Genomic DNA, 19656 nt, shown 5'->3' on the forward strand with positions numbered 1-19656 from the left:
AATTAGAGAAAGATTCCTCGGGACATCGTGGCTATCGATAGAATAGGAAGGAAGAAGGCGAGGTGAGATGCTCCGTCATTTCGCGGCTGCCGATGATAGAGGCGAGAAAGAGAAGGAGTTGGATCTGACTAATGGACGGCATCGAGTCGACGGAACGGTACGTGGAACAGTTAGACGACGACCCACATTGCGGGGAGTCGCTCAGGGCCGGCCAACGTGCCAGTTTCCTCGACCTTACCCTCCGTTAACCACAAGAGACGCTAGGATAACATGTTGAAATTGTTTAATCGTCGAATCTCCCTTTTTTATTTTTTTTTATTTCCACATTCTTCGAACTACCTAGACATTATCCAAATGTAATTATTTGCCTCAGTTTTGCTTTCTCCTCGCCTCGTCGTAATTCTTCTTCCGTCCTAAAGTTATTTCCTTGCTGTTTGTTTTTGTGTTTCTATTTTCTGGAACGTTTATCCAACATAGGAAAGCAATTTACATTTACAATTCGAATAAAGTATCCGTTTAAATTATTCGTGGTTGAGTACTTTACAAGTGTTAGAAGATATCAAGTATAGGAATTGAAAAATATTTTCAATAACACCACCTCCTCTCTTCTAACATTTTGACTAATATAAATTTAGTAAAACAAAATCCTGAATATAGCAAAGACAATGCAAAACGATAAATTATAAAAACAGTTCTTTATTTATAAACAGACTTTTACTCAAGTTAAAAATTCGTTCCTTACGATATCAGATAGTACTACATTAAACAATACATTATTTGTAAAATGATATTCTATTAAATATTATACGCTTTTTACAGCTACTTTTTCTTTCCCTTTTTTATAATAGATACTGGCGGTGGCAATGGAACTTTTAGAGTGATAATTTTTTTGTCCTCTTTGTTGGGTACAGCGCCAATGATTTTGGCAAGGTCAGTTAATTTCTTCAAGCCCATCCGGTGATTAAATATCGTTGCAAATAATTCCATATCAAGTACAAAGTTATAAATTATCAAAGCCAAAATCATACAATGTATTACTCCCTTGTCTTTTACACTGGTTGGTCTCAACCTATAAATTATATTAATTTGGTTACATAAATTCAGTTTCATATGTCTGTTATATTTATGTATATTTTCATACCTTCCATGAGTACTCTGAACACTATATGTTTCTATTATGTACAAATTCACTTCTGCAGAAGCTGGACAAACTTCGATGCCTCGCTTCTTAGCATCTTTCATTGGCATATTTAACCATGCCACAACTGATTGTATATAAACTAGGAACGCTGCTTTCTTAATATTGTCTGGATCAGACTGTATATATTTCAGTGTTCTACTAAAGAACTTTGATTTCCTATGCATGTAACAAAAAACTAGTTAACATACACCAAAACTAACAATATTTAAAGAAAAATCATTTAATCTTCAAAAATATACCCCTCTAAACTTATGGTATCATCATTAAAAATTTCTGCAGCTCTTTCATACAAGGTTTCCAATTTATTCTCTGGTATAATATCATATGCATTATATACATCATTTACACTAGTAGCGCTTCTATTACATTCTGGCAAAGCTTTATTCATTATGAGTTCATTGTCTGGTAACTGTATCGACAAATCTGTCCTATCGATATCAACATCTGGAAGGAAACATTTTAATGTACATTAATATTAATTCACCTTATAATGCCTAAATTTTTGAACAAACAACTTCTTACTTGATACAGTTTGTTCTAACTGTTCCTTAACAGAATCTACATTCACTCTCAATTTTTCATTTTGTTCTGTTCTTCGTTTTACTTTCTTCGAACCAAATTCTTTGTTTAACGTAGCAATTTTGTCATCTTCCGTGATCTTGTTATTATCCAATACTGGTTTCTCCAGCACCGGAGTCACTTGCCAACGTTCAACTTGAACAAGCCTGACCTTTCCCGTTTCTCTGTTATGTAAAACGAGCATGGTTCGCATTAAATCATTACTCATGTCGGGTTTATAACCTCTATAAACAATCTGTCCATTTGACAGAGCCAAGCAAGATTTCCTTTTCTTTTCGTCATAAAACAGACCGCACGACATCTTCTTGGCTTCTTCATCTTTAAGCTCACCATTTTGGAAATTAACTGTAAAATGATTGTTGATAAAATACTTGAATACGACACTGCAAATTCAGAAAGTAGTTTCTTTAAAGTTCGTTTTACAGAAACAATTGATGATCACTAAAAATATATTCATTTCAAACTGTCGAAAAATTATATTTTCTCATAATTTCATAGCATTATTTTATTAAAAGAAGTGCAGAACACGCGTCAACTTAGTTACATTGGTTCTTAATGAACGTATATTTAATACCAATGATCGGTTGAACCTTGGATGGATCTGTAATCACTTCTTCGATAACTGCCTCGATCGGTCGTTTCATCTTCTACGAGAACTATTATTGCTTCCTTTTATTAACACATTAAATTCGTTTTCTTTGAATTTTGAAACGTTCTTGACAATATTTAAGCGCCCCGGAAATTGGTTCGTTCACAAATGCCTCGACGGAAGTGAATTCAATTTGGTTGAATTTCTAAACAATCTCCAGTAAAGTCGTACGCTTATTTTAGAACAAGACGTTTATTCTATTTCCAGCGCGATTTATTCCGTATTTTATTGGTAACGTCTCGTAATTTGTTATTATACTAAAGTTCAAACTTACGAAGAAAATTTACATGTTTTAATGATAACATGACTAAAAGTTCAATCGGTGACATTATAGGTGCGTTCAGTTTGAATGCTCTGATTAGCTATAAACAATTATGAAATACATATTTGAAATTATTTGATTTTACTTTTAAACCCTTACGCTTGCTTATTACAGAATTATTAGTAGCTATATCTATTATAATATATTCGAAATAGTTATCAAATCTTTAAAAAAACTATCCTATGTTATCAAGTGTTTATTTGATCACGGTTTTATGGTATTGGTACTACTTGTTACGCTCCTGGCACGTAGTTTTCGTGAACTTTCGAGAAGTAAGGTGCTCGCGAATTTTGTGTTAAATTTTCAAATGATTTAGACTGACGATAATTATTCAAAACCAGAATGGCTAGCGAAGAAACTTCTACTCGAGTATACAATAATGAAGTAAGCGTTACAGTTAATTATCATGAAAGGAAAAGGATTAAAACAAACATGTCCAAACGTCAGATAAAAATTTCGTACATTTACAGATGCCAATTCCAAAAACAAGGTACGATTGGTATCAAACGGAAACCCATGTCATAGTTACGATTCTTACGAAGAATGCACAAAACGTTAAAGTTGCCTGTGAGAAACACACGGTAAAAATATAGGTTGATTGTAGAAAAAGTCTATTTTTATCATAGAGTCTATGCAACGTATTTACGGATCAGATTAACGAAAGTAAATCTATAATATAATCTTTTGTTTGGTTTCAGTTAAGCGTATCTGCTTTGTTACCATCGGGAAATGAATATAGTCTGGAGTTAGATTTAGCTTATCCCATAGTACCAGATCAGTGCATGCATAAAGTGTTTCCATCTAAAGTAGAAATCAAGTTGAAGAAACAAGATGGGATTAGATGGAATGCCTTAGATGGAAACCCAGTCGAACAAAGCTTACCGCAACCTATACCTCAAGGTAAACTAGACTGTGTACTGTGGTTACTTTTGTGTAATGTTTGCTGTAAATTATAACATCGAAACAAAACTATATTTTTTCAAGAAATTCTACAAGCTGGTAACCAACCACCAAAATATCCTACTTCTTGTAAGAAGCCACGCGATTGGAATAAGATGGAAATAGAAATTAAAAAACAAGAGGCAGAAGAGATACCAGAAGGAGAAGCTGCTTTAAATGCATTGTTTCAACAAATATATGGCAACAGCTCGGACGAAATTAAGCGTGCAATGAATAAATCTTTTGTAAGTAGTTTAATTTTAATTGGATTTGATAGAACTGAAAGTTTGACAAGAACTATTAATGTTGTAATCTTTCTAAAAATAGCAAGAGTCTGGTGGTACAGTCTTAAGTACTAACTGGTCTGAAGTAGGCAAAGGGAAAGTTGAAAGAAAACCACCAAATGGTATGGAATGGAAGCCTTGGAATGTGTAAACCAATTAACATAACTGTTATTTAAATTACTTACTACTTAACAAAATAATTTGAATTTATTTTTAATAAAACTATTTCGTATATGTTTGCAATACATATATGTAATATAATATCTTCTACACTGCAGGTATTCCATTGTGTATCAAAAAATTAATTAGTTAAACAATTATCAGTTTATTAAATACATGAGCATATTTTTTTGGTAGATTGTAATCTTTGTTCTTTACGCAAAGTTAAAAAAAAGTTACATATAATAAATGCAACTAAATTTTTTGTACAATTATTTAAGTTGTATGCAAATGTATTGTCCAGTTTAATGAAAAAGAACTCTGCAAAAATACAATAACTATACACTTGGCAAGTACTTCACTGACCATCCACTACTAAATTTCAATGTAAATTATTATATCATTTCATCCTGTTATAGCTCTGATCATGTATACACCAACAATACACAATTTCAATATAATATAACCTTGTAGTATATGGTTGGAAAGGATTTTGTCTAATTTGTCAATGACTAAATTTGTATCTTGTTTCATGTTATTATTTTTACTCTCAAGCTGAGAAATCCATGCATTCATATTATGTTCTAGTGATTGAAAATTACTTTTAAGAGCACTTTCATTACTTCTTTGTGCCTCTGCTATAACATTTCTGACATTTGCTATTCTTTTATTATTGTATATCATTGAACCAGCTAATGATACGATTGCTAATATAGCAGATGCAAGTATAGACAAATATTTATACTTTTGCGCGTTCATTGTCTGGCTATCATGATATTCTTTTATAGCAGTTGCTAATTGGGTGAAATGATCTTTTTCATCATTTTCTAATAAATTAAGCTGCGATATGATTCTTGCATGTTCTTGTAAACTTTTGTTTTCTATAATTGTCAGCTGCACATATTTTGGATCATCTCGTTTAGTCTGAATTAATTCCGAGTACACTTCCTTTAATTTATCATTTATTATTGTTGCTTGACGATTCAGTTTCCTCCTTTCATCTTGACACTTAAATAATTTGTCCTGTGCTGAAATTACTTGATGCTTAGCAAGCTCGACTGAATCCAAACCTGTTAATTGCTGATACCATTGCATCCATTTAACTACTTTTTTTGGCAATGGACTTGGCTCTAGTTTTGCTGCATTTAAATTTTGTATTATAGTCATATCCTTAGTGACTTGCTGAAATAAATAAAACAAATTTAAAGTAACATTACCCATATTATGTATAATTATTTACGAAATAGTAAAATAGAAAATTCGTTACGAATTGTAATCGCTAAATTTTTATTAAACTAAGTATACAAAAGTATATAAAAAGATTTAAAAATAATACAATACCTTTGCAATAACATCGTACTTTGAAGCAACTACATTTTGTATATTACTTAACTTTTCTTGTGCTCTTCCAGTAACATTATTGATTGTTAAAGTTGCATTATTAAACAACCGGTGTTTGTTTATTTCGTTTGCTATAACCCTTATTAGTGATCGAAATTTTTCTGCCATTGTATATAGATACATATATATATATATACATGTATATATATATATATATATATTTTTGAATCATATAAAAACTAATAGAATCTAAATCAGTGATTTTATTCAAATATTACAGTCTGTAGACATCTCTTAAGAAGTATTATTGCGTTACGCTATCGCGTGAACGGAGGTTTAATGTACACAGCGCCACAACGGGAATTAATTGAAACCCGATTACTCACCGTCGAGTGCAGAGTCATGTAACTGCATTCTAATTAATTACGTGGGCGATCAAACTGGGTAAGGTAGAGAGAAAGGAAGGACAATTGGGGGGCTGACTTGCCCGAAGTAATTTCGGACTGTCTCGTGGGAATCGAGAGAGAAAGGCTCATATTTGCCTTCTCGCTCTTGAACAACTGAAATCCGACCTCACGTCAACGGCATACGATTCGGAATCGACAAACTTGGGCGTTTTAGCACCAGGGGGTTTGAGATCGAAAATAAGCGCCATGTATCGTTGAAAATAACGAACTATTCAACAAATTGTTTACTAGGTATATGATCCATGTTTTATTCTAAGATTTAGAAAATAACGTTATTAGTTGGAAAATATTGAACTTGAATGGAGTTATGTTCTTTTAAAATGGGCGTTTAAAATGTCATAAGGTATATGCATTTGCATTTTGCCGCAAACGGGACTAGTAATAGACCATTGTAAGATGGCGGAAGGATAATATCCTAGAGATCGTTTTGAACTTAAATTACACTTTTGCCTATAAGTTTACTCTTTAAGTGTTTTTTCAGTCGTATTCGGTGAAACCATACTAACTCTGTTCACCATCGTTTACACCGAGTGAATGATACTTTATACGCGTACCAAATATACGATATGTAAACTAGGTCACAGACATTGGAAGTGATTAAAGCCTCATATGGCTCGAGGTCGATCAATGGTTCGTCTTGTTTTCCTTAGACAATTCTCATTAATATGTTACATAGACATTTATAGGCATAAAATACAAATTTAAAACGTTTCATTTGTTATTAAAATTGTAGTCTTGGCTGCACGATCTCTATAAATTTCATGTCGATCGAAGAAGAGATGTACTATTCGGAAGTATATCGATATAAACGATATAAGGGTAGAGAGAATGGACACGAAACATGAAGTACTTAGATTTCGATAAAAGGTCGAGATCATCTTCATCTTTTAAAACTTTGATTTTCGACAATTGTAAACTACATACTCTATAAAATTTCCAGCTGACTAGAAATTATCTGAAACATTTTTTCATCGGACTGTCGAAAGTGATTGAAAGATCATGGCGATACGTATACCCTTTTATAAATATCACTTTGAATATTTATTAATTAATTTATTATGTAATGTCATGTGAACGACATGCTGCAGGTAATTCCTTATTAAAAAATATTTAAAACACATAGGTTAACTTTATTTCATTCCAAGTTTCATTTTCAAGAAAATCGAGTTTGAAGATCCGCTTTGTGAAAATTTGATAGAGATAGCCAGTGTATTTTAACGATTTTTCGTAACGACTGGCAATTTTGCGGGAGCATAATTTATGTAATAATGCAAATGCATGAATCGTGTAAGAACAGGCCTCCCTTTCAGCGTCAAAGTATCAGGACACGCTCCAAAGTTCAGACGATTGGCCATGCCATACACGAGGTCAAATAATTATTATTTATCTATAGGCGATTGCTACTACATATGAGGTATTGAATGTTATATCTTGTCTTTTAATAAACTTGATTTATTCGTCACGGTAATTGCAGTTCAGCGCACTTCCGCATCAAGCAAGTTCGCGGTAACGGTATGTCGGAAATGCAATTAGAAAGTTACCGTCTCTCGTCGTAGAGTGTGTTCCGATATAATTGGAATCGACATGATAGATCCCTGTTGCTATAATCAGAAATTTACCGAAAGAGCAATTTGTCATTTTAAAAACAATAGAATTTATAATGCAGACTCGGTGCATTGTCCAACAATTCATGTATCGTTTTATACAATTCTTAGCGCACCAAATTTTTGCATTGTAAATTATATGTTTATTATACGTTAATATTTATGACAATTTGCAATAAAATTCTATTCACATTTTATGATGGATCTTTTTCTTTTTCGCTTTCAAAGTCGTTCGCGTTTTTAAAATTGTCTTATTGCTTGTTTTTTTTTTTTTTTTATTATCATGTCATTAAGTAAAAAGTTTAAGGTCGCTCGATAGCGTGAGCCAGTTAGAATCAAGATTTTTGCACCACTGACCACTGTCTGGTTTAGTCAGTGACGAACGAGCGGTCGGCGAGGTCGCACGGATTGTCGCACTGCACCGTGAGATTCGTTTATCTGCGTGCACGATCACGACCGTTGACGATCAACATCGAGAGACCAAAGTTTAAAACAAACCACTTTTTTATCTAATCCACGTTCAATATCTTTAATCGATATATACAGCCTTGTCAGTTCGCGATCGGATTAATTCCTAAGTTCGCGTTGCGCAATTCGAAATTGATGTGTAGCTACGGCCAGGAAAATGGGACCAACAAAAGTATTTTATGGTACCAAATGAACAACAATAAACAGTGACAAGAGAAGTGTCATTCTGAGATTTTTACTGTATGCGACAATTACAACAACATTGACGTTTCCGTGATCAAAGAGTCGACTCTCGGAAGAAACTGTCCGTTGATTCCCGAAGAATGCCTTCTCAACTGAGCAAATTTTTTATAAATGCATCCTGCAGAGAATATGCGCATCCTTGGACAGATGATTGTATCAGTACAACAGCCGGTCTCGGTCTGCATGCCCTTCAAGAGAGCCTCAGGATATACTCTACTGTTTACGTAGTATGTTTAGTTTTTTTTTTTTTTTATCTCGCACGGATAGGTACGCAAACTTTCCTATAGTAGAAACATATTTCAAAACAGCTTTTCATCGTTGTTTTCCATCTAAAATTACTCGTAACACAAGAGAAACTATTCAAACGTATGCCTAGCGTCGTAGCGCTTACGATTAATCGAATAATGATTTATGATGGTCGTTGGCAAATAACGTTTCATGTCCGGTATTGACGGATTTTTCTGGGGAATGGTTTTGCTTGTCAACCGTTAGCCTGTCAATCTTTTAATTTAAAAATGACTTATAGAGTTTTTTATGAAGAAATCCTGTATTAAACTAAAAAGCCGTGATATTAGGTCATGAATCTCGTACGATTTCTGTTTCCTTTAATATTTTATGTTTATATTTTTAGGTTACGTTTTTAATGAGAAGAAAGATGCCAACAAAAAAGGATGTCGGAAAAACAATATCGGGTATTTTACAGTCAACCGCTTTTCTCTCGTGGAGTGCCTTTTCGTATTCTATGTTTATTTGTAGCCTGAGGTGTGTTAAAATTAATTCTAATTTTATTCACATGACTTGCAAACAAGTTATTTTGCACTCAAAGAATACATGCAAAATAGTTTTTACAAAATTGCATTAATATCCTTGATTTGAAAACTTAATTCAGTACTTACAAGGAGAATCCATAAGCGTGGAAATTGTTTTTAAGATAAGATCGGGTATAATTTATGGTATAAATATAAAGTGATAAGAGCGTCGTATAGTTCATTAACATGGGCTTTTGTTCTTGAGAAATTTCGTGTTAAAGTTTCGTCGTAAATATGAGTAATGTTAAACTTGGACACTTTGCTACAAAACATGATTTTACAATACGTCCTTGTGTTTATTTAAAACTTTATATTTCAGACGAATACTTGGGAGTTTTAATGTTCTGACTGTATCATTTCTACCATCGTTCCTGTCTAGTTTGATGGCTATTCTTATTGAAAGACCATCTCGACGTACTCTACTATGTTTATACGTATCTAACATTGTGAGTATATTAGTTCTAATTCCATGATTCTTCGTCGTGGTAATATCATAATGAAAATCTACATTACTTCAGAAATATGTTAATTATTGCATTCCTTATTAGGCAACAGAAACTCTGTTCAGAATGGGACAAGCCAGGGGATATTATTCTTGGATTCCAAAGGGCGAAACGTACATTTTTGCTGTAAGCACGGCAGTGTTACTTTACTTTCTTCGATCCAAAACAATTAAGCAAGATTCCATATATAAAATACTTAGGTATTTACTCTTATTTTATGGCATTTGCGTTAATTACGAAATTGCCAACAGTTTTAAATATGTATATGTAAATTCTTTATCAGATTTGTTGTTGGAAAATACGAGGAGACTGAATCCCTTCAAGAAAACTACCCACAACCTAATATATTACCGAGTTCTGTTACTAAATGCAATAAAGAAAGTTTAAAACAGAAACGTGATAAAACTAACAAACTCTGTAAACAGAATATATTCGTGAAATCACTTGTAGTTTATAAGAGGATTATCGAAGCAATAAAAGGTCTGGGTAAACATGTGTCCTGCCCACATCCTCACGGTTGTGCTTATTATATATTAATGGTATTTATGTATATAAATAAATATCAAATAGGAGTTTATACAAAATTTTGAATTTTAAATGCTTATTAATGATATTTTTATTTGCAGGGCAGTGTAAAACTTTTTGGCTATGGTTTAAGTGCTCAGTTATTGCTTAATTTGATCTTTCAAATTAAGAAGTTACTTAAAAAACCACAATTAATAAAATCCATAATCTTAAAGAAAAACAACTTCAATTTGGCTGTGTTTTTAGGAGGTTTTTCAGGACTTTATAGGGTACTGTTATATTCTGTATCTTTATATCATTATTTCCTTGTGTTTTATTCCAACAGTTTTTATTTCAGCTAGTATCCTGTTCGTTAAGGAGATTTTTACAAAAAGATTCTTCCTATTATGCTATTCCTGCAGGATTTATAGGTGGTCTAGCATTTTCGTCTTACAATAATAGTACCGTAGCTTTATACTTTATGTGGAAAGCATTGCAGGTATCTCTTACAGATAGTTTTACAATTCATATGTTTGATACATTTATTGCAAAATTTCTCTTCAGTTATTATGGAATGATCTCGTGGAAAGGGAAATAGTACCTGAAGTAAAGGGATTTGTAATTTTATTATATTGCTTTAGTACGGCGGTACTCTTTCATGTAGCAATTCTTGAACCACAACTTTTACGACCGTCCTATTGGAAGTTTTTGTGCAATATATCCGGTGACAGGTGATTATTATAAACTTATTAAGAAACAACATCACTTTTAGGATCGAAAAGATGTGCAGATCACAAATTCGTTCTCTTATCGAGTGCGCATTATACAACAAGGTGTCACTGATACACACTGAAAATAAAAAATAATAAGATACAATTTTATGGTTTTATCAACGTTTTCTATAAAATTGCAGAATAGCGGTAATGTCTCGAATACCATTGGATCAATTTGGTTTCCACTCGACTAAATATCTTGCAGAAGTGCTCAGGAAAACGAACACTACTAATAAGAAAGTCTACTCGTTTTAATTAGAACTGGAAAGAAGGTATATTGTATTTTGTTTGTGTATAGATATGTTTGTTGTTTATATATGTTGAAAACATACAACCAAAGAAACGAACGGTGTCATAAATTTTACGATACTTGGACGAATTATATTAAATTGGTTGAAATTTGTTAAAACTAATTTGTATACCAAATATTCAATCTATGATACGATGGGTGTACTAAGGATGCCAAGATTTTATATATTGTGATAAACAAAAATTTTTATTCTTTAATATAGCAATGTTGGAAATATATATTTCGACGAATTTAATTTGTGATTTTTATACATTTATATACATAATATATACCAGATAAGAAACTTGGTTAAAACAAGTGGGTTTTATGGAATAATAGTGTATAGATTATATTATGCTGTAGATATCTGTAAAAGCATGTACATACAGATTCATGTATAAAATTACATTTGATATTTGCAATATTGAGAAATGTATATTTGTTAGTTAAAAGTAGACAATAAGTAGTCGAAGAATTTTTTATATTAGTACATTTTGATAGAATTATATAATTTATTTATTAAGTTATAAAAATACATCGTTGAATTACTTGTTTGTTGTTTTCACATTTCCTACGAACATTTATAAATAAAATATTTGAATACAGGATGTAATGTATTATTTTTGTTTTTTTGCAGTCTCTAATGCTCTATTTATTATAATGTCTGCATTCCTTCGTTCGTATTTCCGTTTCGAACGTTTCTTTTTCCTCAGGACATTGTTCCAATTAATTTGACTTTTCATTTTCAAATCTTTATTATCTATAATTCCAGGAGTAATTTCAGACTCCAAAGCTAAAACATTGTATTTCTGTGATATTTTCTTAAGAGGATTTAAAACTTGCATGGAATCAATTTGCCAAGGAAGTAAACCAATTGGACAATTCACCCATTGTAAATTCGCTGAAAAATATTTCAATTTTCGTATGATATTCATGGTAAATACTTTTATTAAGTAAAAACGTAATTCCATGTATGTACTCACTAGATGGTAATTTCCAACACTGAGTTCGAACCTTTTCATCGGTTAAAAAATGAGATGTTGCACTTTTAGATTCGTTCTGTACATTATCTAAATCTAGGATATGATCATGTTGATTACAAATATCTTTGAGAGTAAAAATGTTTTGATATTGAGTGAAATTTTCATCGTTCGTTATATTTCCTGTCACGCTAATGTTGATTAAATTTAATAATAATTGTTTTCTTTCTTCGTCTAGTTTTGGACTTATTAATTCTAACATGGGTAAAATGAATTTCATAGACAACTCGTTTGCGTTTAATATAAATTTTGAAACAAAATTTACGTCGGTCAGACAAGGTAACACTATACTCGATAAATTAAACCAGAAAACATCTTTCAGGTGTGGATAAGTACGATCCGTTTCTTCCTTCACTTTAAGTTGAAAAGTTTTTGGTGGTAATCTTTTTTCTGTGACTTGTAACTCGTATTCCAATGCTCGAGCTATACAATGGGCAGCATCTAATTTCACAAAACTATAACATATAGAACTTATCCATAAAGAAGCTAACAGTTTTCTATCTTTAGTTACTTGTTCATTATTTATTAAATTTAGTAATTCTAGAATTATGGTTTCCATCATTTCCTTTTCATATAATAAAAATATAATATCTGTCCAAAATGTTATCATGTCTAATGGTAAGATATGATTTTCCAAGTCAGTTACAGTTCTTTCCTCTTGAACGAAAATGTGCAAAGTATCTTTGCTTGGTAAAAAAGCTTCCGAATTGACAAGTGCATTGTAAACTATATCCTTCTTATTGGGGATGGATTTTTTATTAAGATATCTAGAGATTTCGGACAGAAGAATGAGTTTTGCTGTCACTAATTTGTATTTTTTGTCCTTTTTTATACCATCGGTAGCAATTTCTGTATAGTTATCTTTATCGTTTTCTATGTTTTCGTTATTTTGTTGCAGCAAGGAGGCGGCGTACAAATGCAGATCTTGTAATGTTTCCCTAATAAAAAGATCAATTTGTCATTACAAATGCATTGTAATTAATATGTCGCAATTGAAATTTATATGTACTTGAGTCGAGGATCTGGAATATCCGATACTAAATTGTATCCTGCATGAATATACAAATTAACAGCAGTCCAAAGTTCAATCAAGTCACTAAATTCTTGTATCTCTTCAGTTTCTTCGACTTCCTTTACAGACTCTGCAGTGACAACAGATTGTTCCATTCTTTTGACTTCGGTTGCCCAATATTCTTCCTTTAAACATAACATTTAATCCTATCGATAGATTATATGGAAACAAGAAATTACATTCAAAATCGTTGTGCAGATAGGAACTTTGTACATCGCTAAAAAAATAAATGCTTACATGCAACCAAGTTAATAATATATTTATAGCTATTCTCAATACACCTATGGATGGCAATTCGTGTCCATGAGCAGTATCGTGCCTCAAATTCACTATCCATTCTGGGATATTTAGCTGTTTGGCAATTTGAAACAACGACGTGTGCTTTGTGTGTCCTATGTTAGATATATGATTTAAAAATCTCATTATAGTGGTAGAGTACATCAGGGACAAATCATTTTCATAACTAATTGGCAACTCCCCATTGTTGATCTTGGGTGACCATTCACGGTCTCTAAGGCACACTTGCACGATCGAAAGTGTACAATCGACTCCTAACGGTAATTTTGGCATCCTAAAATTCATTCTGTTAGTTTACTGTTTAATAAATAAAGATAAAATATTACTTTACCTTGCTTTCCATGCAAGCAACGTATCGCATGCTTTGGTTTGCTCAACCGTGTCATTCGAATAAATTTGTTTATACACCTGATACCATTCGGTTCTATAGAATATAAATTGAACTTTTAAACGAAAATCTTAAGATAATAACACTTGTACGTAATGCTCACAATATTTGAACAAACGTATTCAAATGTCTTTTCACATTTTGAGTAAAATGAAAAAGTGAAAATGGTTTTTTTTCGAAAATCATTCGTAAAAAGGCATTTGAGAAACCATAATTTAGGAATGTGAAAGTATGGAGTTTAAATCTTCGAAATGACCCCACGAAGGTTACTTTACGACTACTTTCTACGAAATTAAGTGTGATAATATTTATGATCGACAGTCATTATTACAGAATTACTTACAGTGAAAACCATGGAACTTGTTTCATGCCCTCCTCTTTCACAGAAAGCACCATACTTACTCACGTGCAATCACAAACTTGAGAAACTTTTTATTAAATGTTGGACGTGTCCGTAGCACAATGTAGCCGGTCTCCTCATTCCACTATCGCACACTAGGCCAAATCGCACGTACGTGAGCTCTCGCAACTTTCCAAACTTTCGGAGAACCGAGAAAGACAAACTGACATTTAATTGACTGATTTAATTAGAGCGTGGAGCGTTGAAAAATCGGCCCTTGAAATTAATGATCAAAGAAGACGGTGATACAGCCGTAAATGTTCCAACTTCCGATATTCGTTAATAACTATTTAACGAGGCATTGCATGATTCCAAAAACTATCCTTGAATCTTGCCAAGAGTCTATACTAGATTCTTAAACTTTAAAAGGTCATAATTTATTCCCAGGGAAGGCGTAATTAGTAAATTAAGGAGCAGTAATTAATTACAAGCCGAGAGACACATAGTACACAGAATAAAAACTCAAACCCATACTTACCATGCTTTTTATTTATATTCTCCTCTACCTTTCCCATTAATTCCTTAATTCTTATAAATTCGAAAGTTAAAAATATTATTCGAATCTATTTAAGTTGTTCAATCACTTCTCTATACATTATTTAATGTAATTAATAAGTGATAAGCTTATTTGAATATGGCGCTAAAAAGTGACAAGATATAGTATCGCCATCTAACATCAGGGATTCGTACTATTCGGAGTAGAAACCCCCTCTCGCCCCCCACGATTTCGTGCAATCGTATAGTATCGCCATCTAAGAACGGGTTTCGAACTAAAAATTTCGTGCCAGGATCACAGAATGTGTAAGGAGGTATGCGGAGTACAGCTACCCCCACTCCTCCTACTCCTCATGCACACTACCTTGATTATTCATTAATAACTCATTTCCTGGGGTTAAAACATGAACTGTTAGAATCGAAGAATGTAGTATAAACCCTTGGCAAGATTCAAGGATAGTTTTTAGAATCATGCCATGCCTCGTTAAATAGTTATTAACGAATATCGGAAGTCGGAACATTTACGGCTGTATCACCGCCTGCTTTAATCGATGAATTATCAACTTTTCAACAATAGCAGACATATTTTGGCTATTAAGGAAACAAGTAGACATCCCTGGCAATATTTAAGGACCGATTTTTCAACGCTCCACGCTCTAATTAATTAGTTATTAGCGATAGATGCCTAAGGTGTCGCGCAAAAGAGTGTTCCGACTTCCGATATTCGTTAATAACTATTTAACGAGGCATGGCATGGTTCTAAAAACTATCCTTGAATGTTGCCAAGGGTTCGTACTATATTCTTAAACTCTAAAAGGTCATAATTTATTCCCGGGGAAGGCGTAATTAGTAAATTAAGGAGCAGTAATTAATTACAAGCCGAGAGACACATAGTACACCGTTTTCGCCACTGGTGGCGCCACAGTAGAAATCAATACTTTCAACGAACTACTGCTCCTTAATTTACTAATTACGCCTTCCCTGGGAATAAATTATCACCTTTTAGAGTTTAAGAATATAGTACGAACCCTTGGCAACATTCAAGGATAGTTTTTAGAACCATGCCATGCCTCGTTAAATAGTTATTAACGAATATCGGAAGTCGGAACACTCTTTTGCGCGACACCTTAGGCATCTATCGCTAATAACTAATTAATTAGAGCGTGGAGCGTTGAAAAATCGGTCCTTAAATATTGCCAGGGATGTCTACTTGCTTCCTTAATAGCCAAAATATGTCTGCTATTGTTGAAAAGTTGATAATTCATCGATTAAAGCAGGCGGTGATACAGCCGTAAATGTTCCGACTTCCGATATTCGTTAATAACTATTTAACGAGGCATGGCATGATTCTAAAAACTATCCTTGAATCTTGCCAAGGGTTTATACTACATTCTTCGATTCTAACAGTTCATGTTTTAACCCCAGGAAATGAGTTATTAATGAATAATCAAGGTAGTGTGCATGAGGAGTAGGAGGAGTGGGGGTAGCTGTACTCCGCATACCTCCTTACACATTCTGTGATCCTGGCACGAAATTTTTAGTTCGAAACCCGTTCTTAGATGGCGATACTATACGATTGCACGAAATCGTGGGGGGCGAGAGGGGGTTTCTACTCCGAATAGTACGAATCCCTGATGTTAGATGGCGATACTATATCTTGTCACTTTTTAGCGCCATATTCAAATAAGCTTATCACTTATTAATTACTTTTACTTTTTAATTACTTAACTTTCGAATTTATAAGAATTAAGGAATTAATGGGAAAGGTGGAGGAGAATGTAAATAAAAAGCATGGTAAGTATGGGTTTGATTTTTTATTCTGTGTACTATGTGTCTCTCTGCTTGCAATTATTTACTGCTCCTTAATAAAATATGACCTTTTAGAGTTTAAGAATCTATTATAGACCCTTGGCAAGATTCAAGGATAGTTTTTGGAATCATGCAATGCCTCGTTAAATAGTTATTAACGAATATCGGAAGTCGGAAGACTCTTTTGCGCGACACCTTAGGCATCTATCGGTAATAATTAATTAATTAGAGCGTGGAACGTTGAAAAATCGGTCCTTGAACGTTGCCAGGGATAGCTACTTGGTTCTCTAATAGCCAAAATATGTGTGCTATCGTTGAAAAGTTGATAATCCATCGATTAAAGCAGGCGGTGATACAGCCGTAAATGTTCCGACTTCCGATATTCGTTAATAACTATTTAACGAGGCATGGCATGATTCTAAAAACTATCGTTGAATGTTGCCAAGGGTCTATACTAGATACTTTGATTCTAAAAGTTGATATTTTAATCCCAGGAAATGAGTTATTGCAATTGACTGATGTGTAGTTAGGTCCGTAAAAGGTTCGTGTGCAAGAAGAAAAGCCTCGCATTTGCCTTCTCTCTCGACTGCTACGAGATGGTTCCAACTGCATGTTATGGATTGAGAAAGAGTATCGGTTTGTCTTTCTCGGTTCTCCGAAAGTGGAATGATGTGTGCACCGATGGCTTCGTCTGGCATAATTACTGGAAAGTTCACTTCGCATTCGCACACTATCTGTAAAATATTCTTTATGTTCATGCGTAGTATGGTTTTCAGATTTTGTTGATATGTACATAAAAACTATGTTTCTCGTAGTGTGCGAAAGTGGAATGACAAGTGGAAACACTAACCGAAAACACAGCAGCCCAATGAAATTCTGTTTCAGTCACATGGTTGTATTTGTTCGAGTTTTTGGTCTCGCTAGATCAAGTAGAGAAACTAATAGAACCCAATTTGAATAATTGACGTATCGAAATAGTTCACGTACAGAGACGTTTTAAAAGTTGAGTAATAACCGAACATAGTTGATGCGTAAAAGTTGCGTTTACTTTTTAAATAGGTGGTGTCGGACCGTTTACGTTCGGTTACGTATTTTATAATTCATCTTTTAAATTATTATCTACTTATTCGCGATTGAAACTTGGTTGACCAGAGAGCAGTCATAGTCGCGAAAGCAGTGATATTGAACTTTCTACGTTGTGTAGTGTGTACAGTTGGGTTTGATTTGCGCTCTGATTTGCAACAACTACTCTGCGAAAATTTGTGACATGTTAATCGAGACCCGGAACGAATTATTGAAATAAAATAATACAAATGCATCATGGCTGATTCATCTTACGAAAAAGGGCTCACGGAACTTTCAAAAATGAAGGTAATCTATGTACATTTTGTTGATACATTAAAAACCCGGAAAATTAACCTTAAAATTCGGCGAGAAAGCTTTTCTATTTACGGCATAAAATAACTTCATTTATGTTATACATATAAATATTCGTAAATAATTTATGTTTTATATTTATTGAACATGAGTGTTATTAAATAGGTTGCAGACTTGAAAATTGAATTAAAACAAAGAGGTCTTCCTACAACTGGTAACAAAAATGAGTTGGTGGAGAGGCTTCAGCTAGCAATACATGGTGGTATATGTTTTTCAATTAGTTTTTAAGTATATATTTTTCTCTGTAAAAAGTAAATATTTATAGAACAGTGATTTTCATTGTCAGATTCTGCGTTATCTTTGGACGAAACGGCAGAAGAGATTTTAGACGAAGATGCTGTTCTTGGCGTAAGTATTTAAGATAAACTGTTAATTTTACTTTGCTAAAAAGGAAAATAGTAACTGTAGAGAATATTTCTGTTTACGTAGGACGAAGAAATAGAAGAGCTATCCAGTAAACCAGATTCGCAAGAAGCAAATGAAAAAAGAAAGTTATCTACAGAGAGTAATATGAGTGCAAAAAAGATAGTGCTAAATCGTAAACCAGTGATCGAAGAAATTAAAAATGACCTAATAGAAAAAATTGAAATTGATACAAAAACGACTGAAACAGCACCACCGGAAAGAAAAATTATTAAATTATCAGAGCTTGGTATCAAAGAGGTAATAATCAATATTTTATTTTAGGGTATACAGATTCAAAATGGAAGACGATACATTAATGAAATTTATGTTATTTAAATAGAGATTAGAAATGAGGGCCAAGAAATTTGGATTACCGCTATCGGAGGCTGCTAGAAAGGAAGTTAGATCCGCAAGATTCAGTATTAATAATCAAAACAATAAGTCGGCTGCTTCTGTAAAAACACCTGTGGTATATATTTTTGTTTTATTATAATTGAAACATTGTGTACATGCTTTAGATGTCCATAATTTATTATATGCATTTGCAGCATACGACATACGATGTTTTAAAGAAACGGGCAGAAAGATTCGGCACATCTGTTTCTAATTTAATGGAAAAGGTATTAAATTTAATGAAATAAAAATGTTATAACGTCAAATTATATTTAAACATATATATATATGTATGTATGTATGTATGTATGTATGATGCATGTATATATGTATGTATGTATGTATGTATGTACGTACGTACGTATGTATGTATAACTTTTGTAATCATACTTCATTTCAGGCCGAATTGGAAGCCAGAATAGAAAAAAGGAAAGCCAGATTTGGTGAAGTGAAACCTTCTAATGAGAAAGTATTTCACAATAAAGTTAAAATTGTTAAATGATATTCAGTGTTATATACCAAAACAGCAACCTAGATTGCAAAACTTATTCTAAGTTTTCTTATTTTCATTACAATCATTGTATACATAATAAAAGATCATCGTATTTGTTATAAAATACTTTGCACAATGGATCCAAAATTTTTTTCAGTGTAACATTATGCTGAATGTCTGTTCGAAGTATGTTTCACGTCCATTCGTTTTAAAAGAAATTGTGAAAATACTTTTATACTTATACTTAAGTTTACTTAAAACATTATATAATAATGAACAGATAACATGCAGTG

General features: G+C 32.8%; 6 protein-coding genes and 1 long non-coding RNA gene across 9 annotated transcripts; 4 read left to right on the forward strand and 3 right to left on the reverse strand.

Annotated features, from left to right (window-relative positions):
- Positions 1 to 713: 713 nt before the first annotated feature.
- On the reverse strand, positions 714 to 2545 carry LOC143340649 (uncharacterized). The gene is made up of 5 exons (XM_076762859.1): positions 2355 to 2545; positions 1724 to 2125; positions 1441 to 1645; positions 1142 to 1357; positions 714 to 1069 (listed from the first exon to the last, which is right to left on the reverse strand). Exons 1-5 carry the CDS (start codon positions 2422 to 2424, stop codon positions 820 to 822), a joined length of 1143 nt encoding a protein of 380 aa, XP_076618974.1. The 5' UTR covers positions 2425 to 2545; the 3' UTR covers positions 714 to 819.
- Positions 2546 to 2987: 442 nt separating this feature from the next.
- Positions 2988 to 4486, forward strand: Sgt1 (suppressor of G2 allele of skp1). The gene is made up of 5 exons (XM_076762863.1): positions 2988 to 3135; positions 3222 to 3332; positions 3450 to 3651; positions 3736 to 3935; positions 4018 to 4486. The coding sequence occupies exons 1-5, from the start codon at positions 3094 to 3096 to the stop codon at positions 4123 to 4125; spliced, it is 663 nt and encodes a 220-aa protein (XP_076618978.1). The 5' UTR covers positions 2988 to 3093; the 3' UTR covers positions 4126 to 4486.
- LOC143340650 (mitochondrial potassium channel) lies at positions 4018 to 6045 on the reverse strand. Of its 2 annotated transcripts, none has more exons than XM_076762861.1 (3): positions 5861 to 6045; positions 5475 to 5723; positions 4018 to 5315 (listed from the first exon to the last, which is right to left on the reverse strand). In XM_076762861.1, exons 2-3 carry the CDS (start codon positions 5655 to 5657, stop codon positions 4539 to 4541), a joined length of 960 nt encoding a protein of 319 aa, XP_076618976.1. In that variant the 5' UTR covers positions 5658 to 5723; positions 5861 to 6045; the 3' UTR covers positions 4018 to 4538. The 2 variants fall into 2 exon arrangements, with proteins under 2 accessions (XP_076618976.1, XP_076618977.1); XM_076762862.1 differs by lacking the exon at positions 5861 to 6045 and having other exon boundaries at positions 5475 to 5635; positions 5672 to 5782.
- A 194-nt stretch (positions 6046 to 6239) lies between these two features.
- Positions 6240 to 7031, forward strand: LOC143340652 (uncharacterized). Its single transcript, XR_013079471.1, has 3 exons — positions 6240 to 6571; positions 6675 to 6808; positions 6882 to 7031. It is a non-coding gene; the product is annotated as an uncharacterized LOC143340652 (long non-coding RNA).
- Positions 7032 to 7910: 879 nt separating this feature from the next.
- LOC143340355 (transmembrane protein 135) lies at positions 7911 to 11742 on the forward strand. The gene is made up of 9 exons (XM_076762194.1): positions 7911 to 8483; positions 8888 to 9018; positions 9385 to 9511; positions 9614 to 9768; positions 9852 to 10107; positions 10195 to 10362; positions 10431 to 10571; positions 10637 to 10803; positions 10986 to 11742. Exons 1-9 carry the CDS (start codon positions 8337 to 8339, stop codon positions 11098 to 11100), a joined length of 1407 nt encoding a protein of 468 aa, XP_076618309.1. The 5' UTR covers positions 7911 to 8336; the 3' UTR covers positions 11101 to 11742.
- LOC143340354 (uncharacterized) lies at positions 11707 to 14655 on the reverse strand. The gene is made up of 6 exons (XM_076762193.1): positions 14275 to 14655; positions 13875 to 13967; positions 13484 to 13817; positions 13184 to 13371; positions 12118 to 13112; positions 11707 to 12035 (listed from the first exon to the last, which is right to left on the reverse strand). Exons 1-6 carry the CDS (start codon positions 14325 to 14327, stop codon positions 11752 to 11754), a joined length of 1947 nt encoding a protein of 648 aa, XP_076618308.1. The 5' UTR covers positions 14328 to 14655; the 3' UTR covers positions 11707 to 11751.
- Positions 14656 to 17443: 2788 nt separating this feature from the next.
- On the forward strand, positions 17444 to 19653 carry LOC143340677 (SAP domain-containing ribonucleoprotein). Of its 2 annotated transcripts, none has more exons than XM_076762905.1 (7): positions 17444 to 18006; positions 18178 to 18274; positions 18359 to 18420; positions 18502 to 18735; positions 18818 to 18946; positions 19026 to 19097; positions 19271 to 19653. In XM_076762905.1, exons 1-7 carry the CDS (start codon positions 17956 to 17958, stop codon positions 19370 to 19372), a joined length of 747 nt encoding a protein of 248 aa, XP_076619020.1. In that variant the 5' UTR covers positions 17444 to 17955; the 3' UTR covers positions 19373 to 19653. The 2 variants fall into 2 exon arrangements, with proteins under 2 accessions (XP_076619020.1, XP_076619022.1); XM_076762907.1 differs by having other exon boundaries at positions 18178 to 18271.
- Positions 19654 to 19656: the final 3 nt, after the last annotated feature.

This window comes from Colletes latitarsis, chromosome 3, assembly GCF_051014445.1.
Source record: "Colletes latitarsis isolate SP2378_abdomen chromosome 3, iyColLati1, whole genome shotgun sequence".
NCBI lineage: Eukaryota > Metazoa > Arthropoda > Insecta > Hymenoptera > Colletidae > Colletes > Colletes latitarsis.

Excerpts from the sequence above, each read along its gene's own strand:
- LOC143340649 (XM_076762859.1), bottom strand. The coding sequence starts at position 2,424 with ATGAAACGACCGATCGAGGCAGTTATCGAAGAAGTGATTACAGATCCA. Across the intron at positions 1,358-1,440 it reads GATACCATAAGTTTAGAGGG|GAAATCAAAGTTCTTTAGTA; the intron begins GTATATTTTTGA and ends TTACATGCATAG. Across the intron at positions 1,070-1,141 it reads GTTCAGAGTACTCATGGAAG|GTTGAGACCAACCAGTGTAA; the intron begins GTATGAAAATAT and ends TATAATTTATAG.
- Sgt1 (XM_076762863.1), top strand. The coding sequence starts at position 3,094 with ATGGCTAGCGAAGAAACTTCTACTCGAGTATACAATAATGAA. Across the intron at positions 3,136-3,221 it reads CTCGAGTATACAATAATGAA|ATGCCAATTCCAAAAACAAG; the intron begins GTAAGCGTTACA and ends GTACATTTACAG. Across the intron at positions 3,333-3,449 it reads TTGCCTGTGAGAAACACACG|TTAAGCGTATCTGCTTTGTT; the intron begins GTAAAAATATAG and ends GTTTGGTTTCAG.
- LOC143340355 (XM_076762194.1), top strand. The coding sequence starts at position 8,337 with ATGCCTTCTCAACTGAGCAAATTTTTTATAAATGCATCCTGCAGAGAA. Across the intron at positions 8,484-8,887 it reads TATACTCTACTGTTTACGTA|GTTACGTTTTTAATGAGAAG; the intron begins GTATGTTTAGTT and ends TTATATTTTTAG. Across the intron at positions 9,512-9,613 it reads GTTTATACGTATCTAACATT|GCAACAGAAACTCTGTTCAG; the intron begins GTGAGTATATTA and ends ATTCCTTATTAG.
- LOC143340354 (XM_076762193.1), bottom strand. The coding sequence starts at position 14,327 with ATGGTGCTTTCTGTGAAAGAGGAGGGCATGAAACAAGTTCCATGGTTT. Across the intron at positions 13,372-13,483 it reads TATTATTAACTTGGTTGCAT|GAAGAATATTGGGCAACCGA; the intron begins GTAAGCATTTAT and ends TTATGTTTAAAG. Across the intron at positions 13,113-13,183 it reads ATTCCAGATCCTCGACTCAA|GGAAACATTACAAGATCTGC; the intron begins GTACATATAAAT and ends TCTTTTTATTAG.
- LOC143340650 (XM_076762861.1), bottom strand. The coding sequence starts at position 5,657 with ATGTATCTATATACAATGGCAGAAAAATTTCGATCACTAATAAGGGTT. Across the intron at positions 5,316-5,474 it reads AGTACGATGTTATTGCAAAG|CAAGTCACTAAGGATATGAC; the intron begins GTATTGTATTAT and ends TATTTATTTCAG.
- LOC143340677 (XM_076762905.1), top strand. The coding sequence starts at position 17,956 with ATGGCTGATTCATCTTACGAAAAAGGGCTCACGGAACTTTCAAAAATG. Across the intron at positions 18,736-18,817 it reads CAGAGCTTGGTATCAAAGAG|AGATTAGAAATGAGGGCCAA; the intron begins GTAATAATCAAT and ends TTATTTAAATAG. Across the intron at positions 18,947-19,025 it reads CTTCTGTAAAAACACCTGTG|CATACGACATACGATGTTTT; the intron begins GTATATATTTTT and ends ATGCATTTGCAG.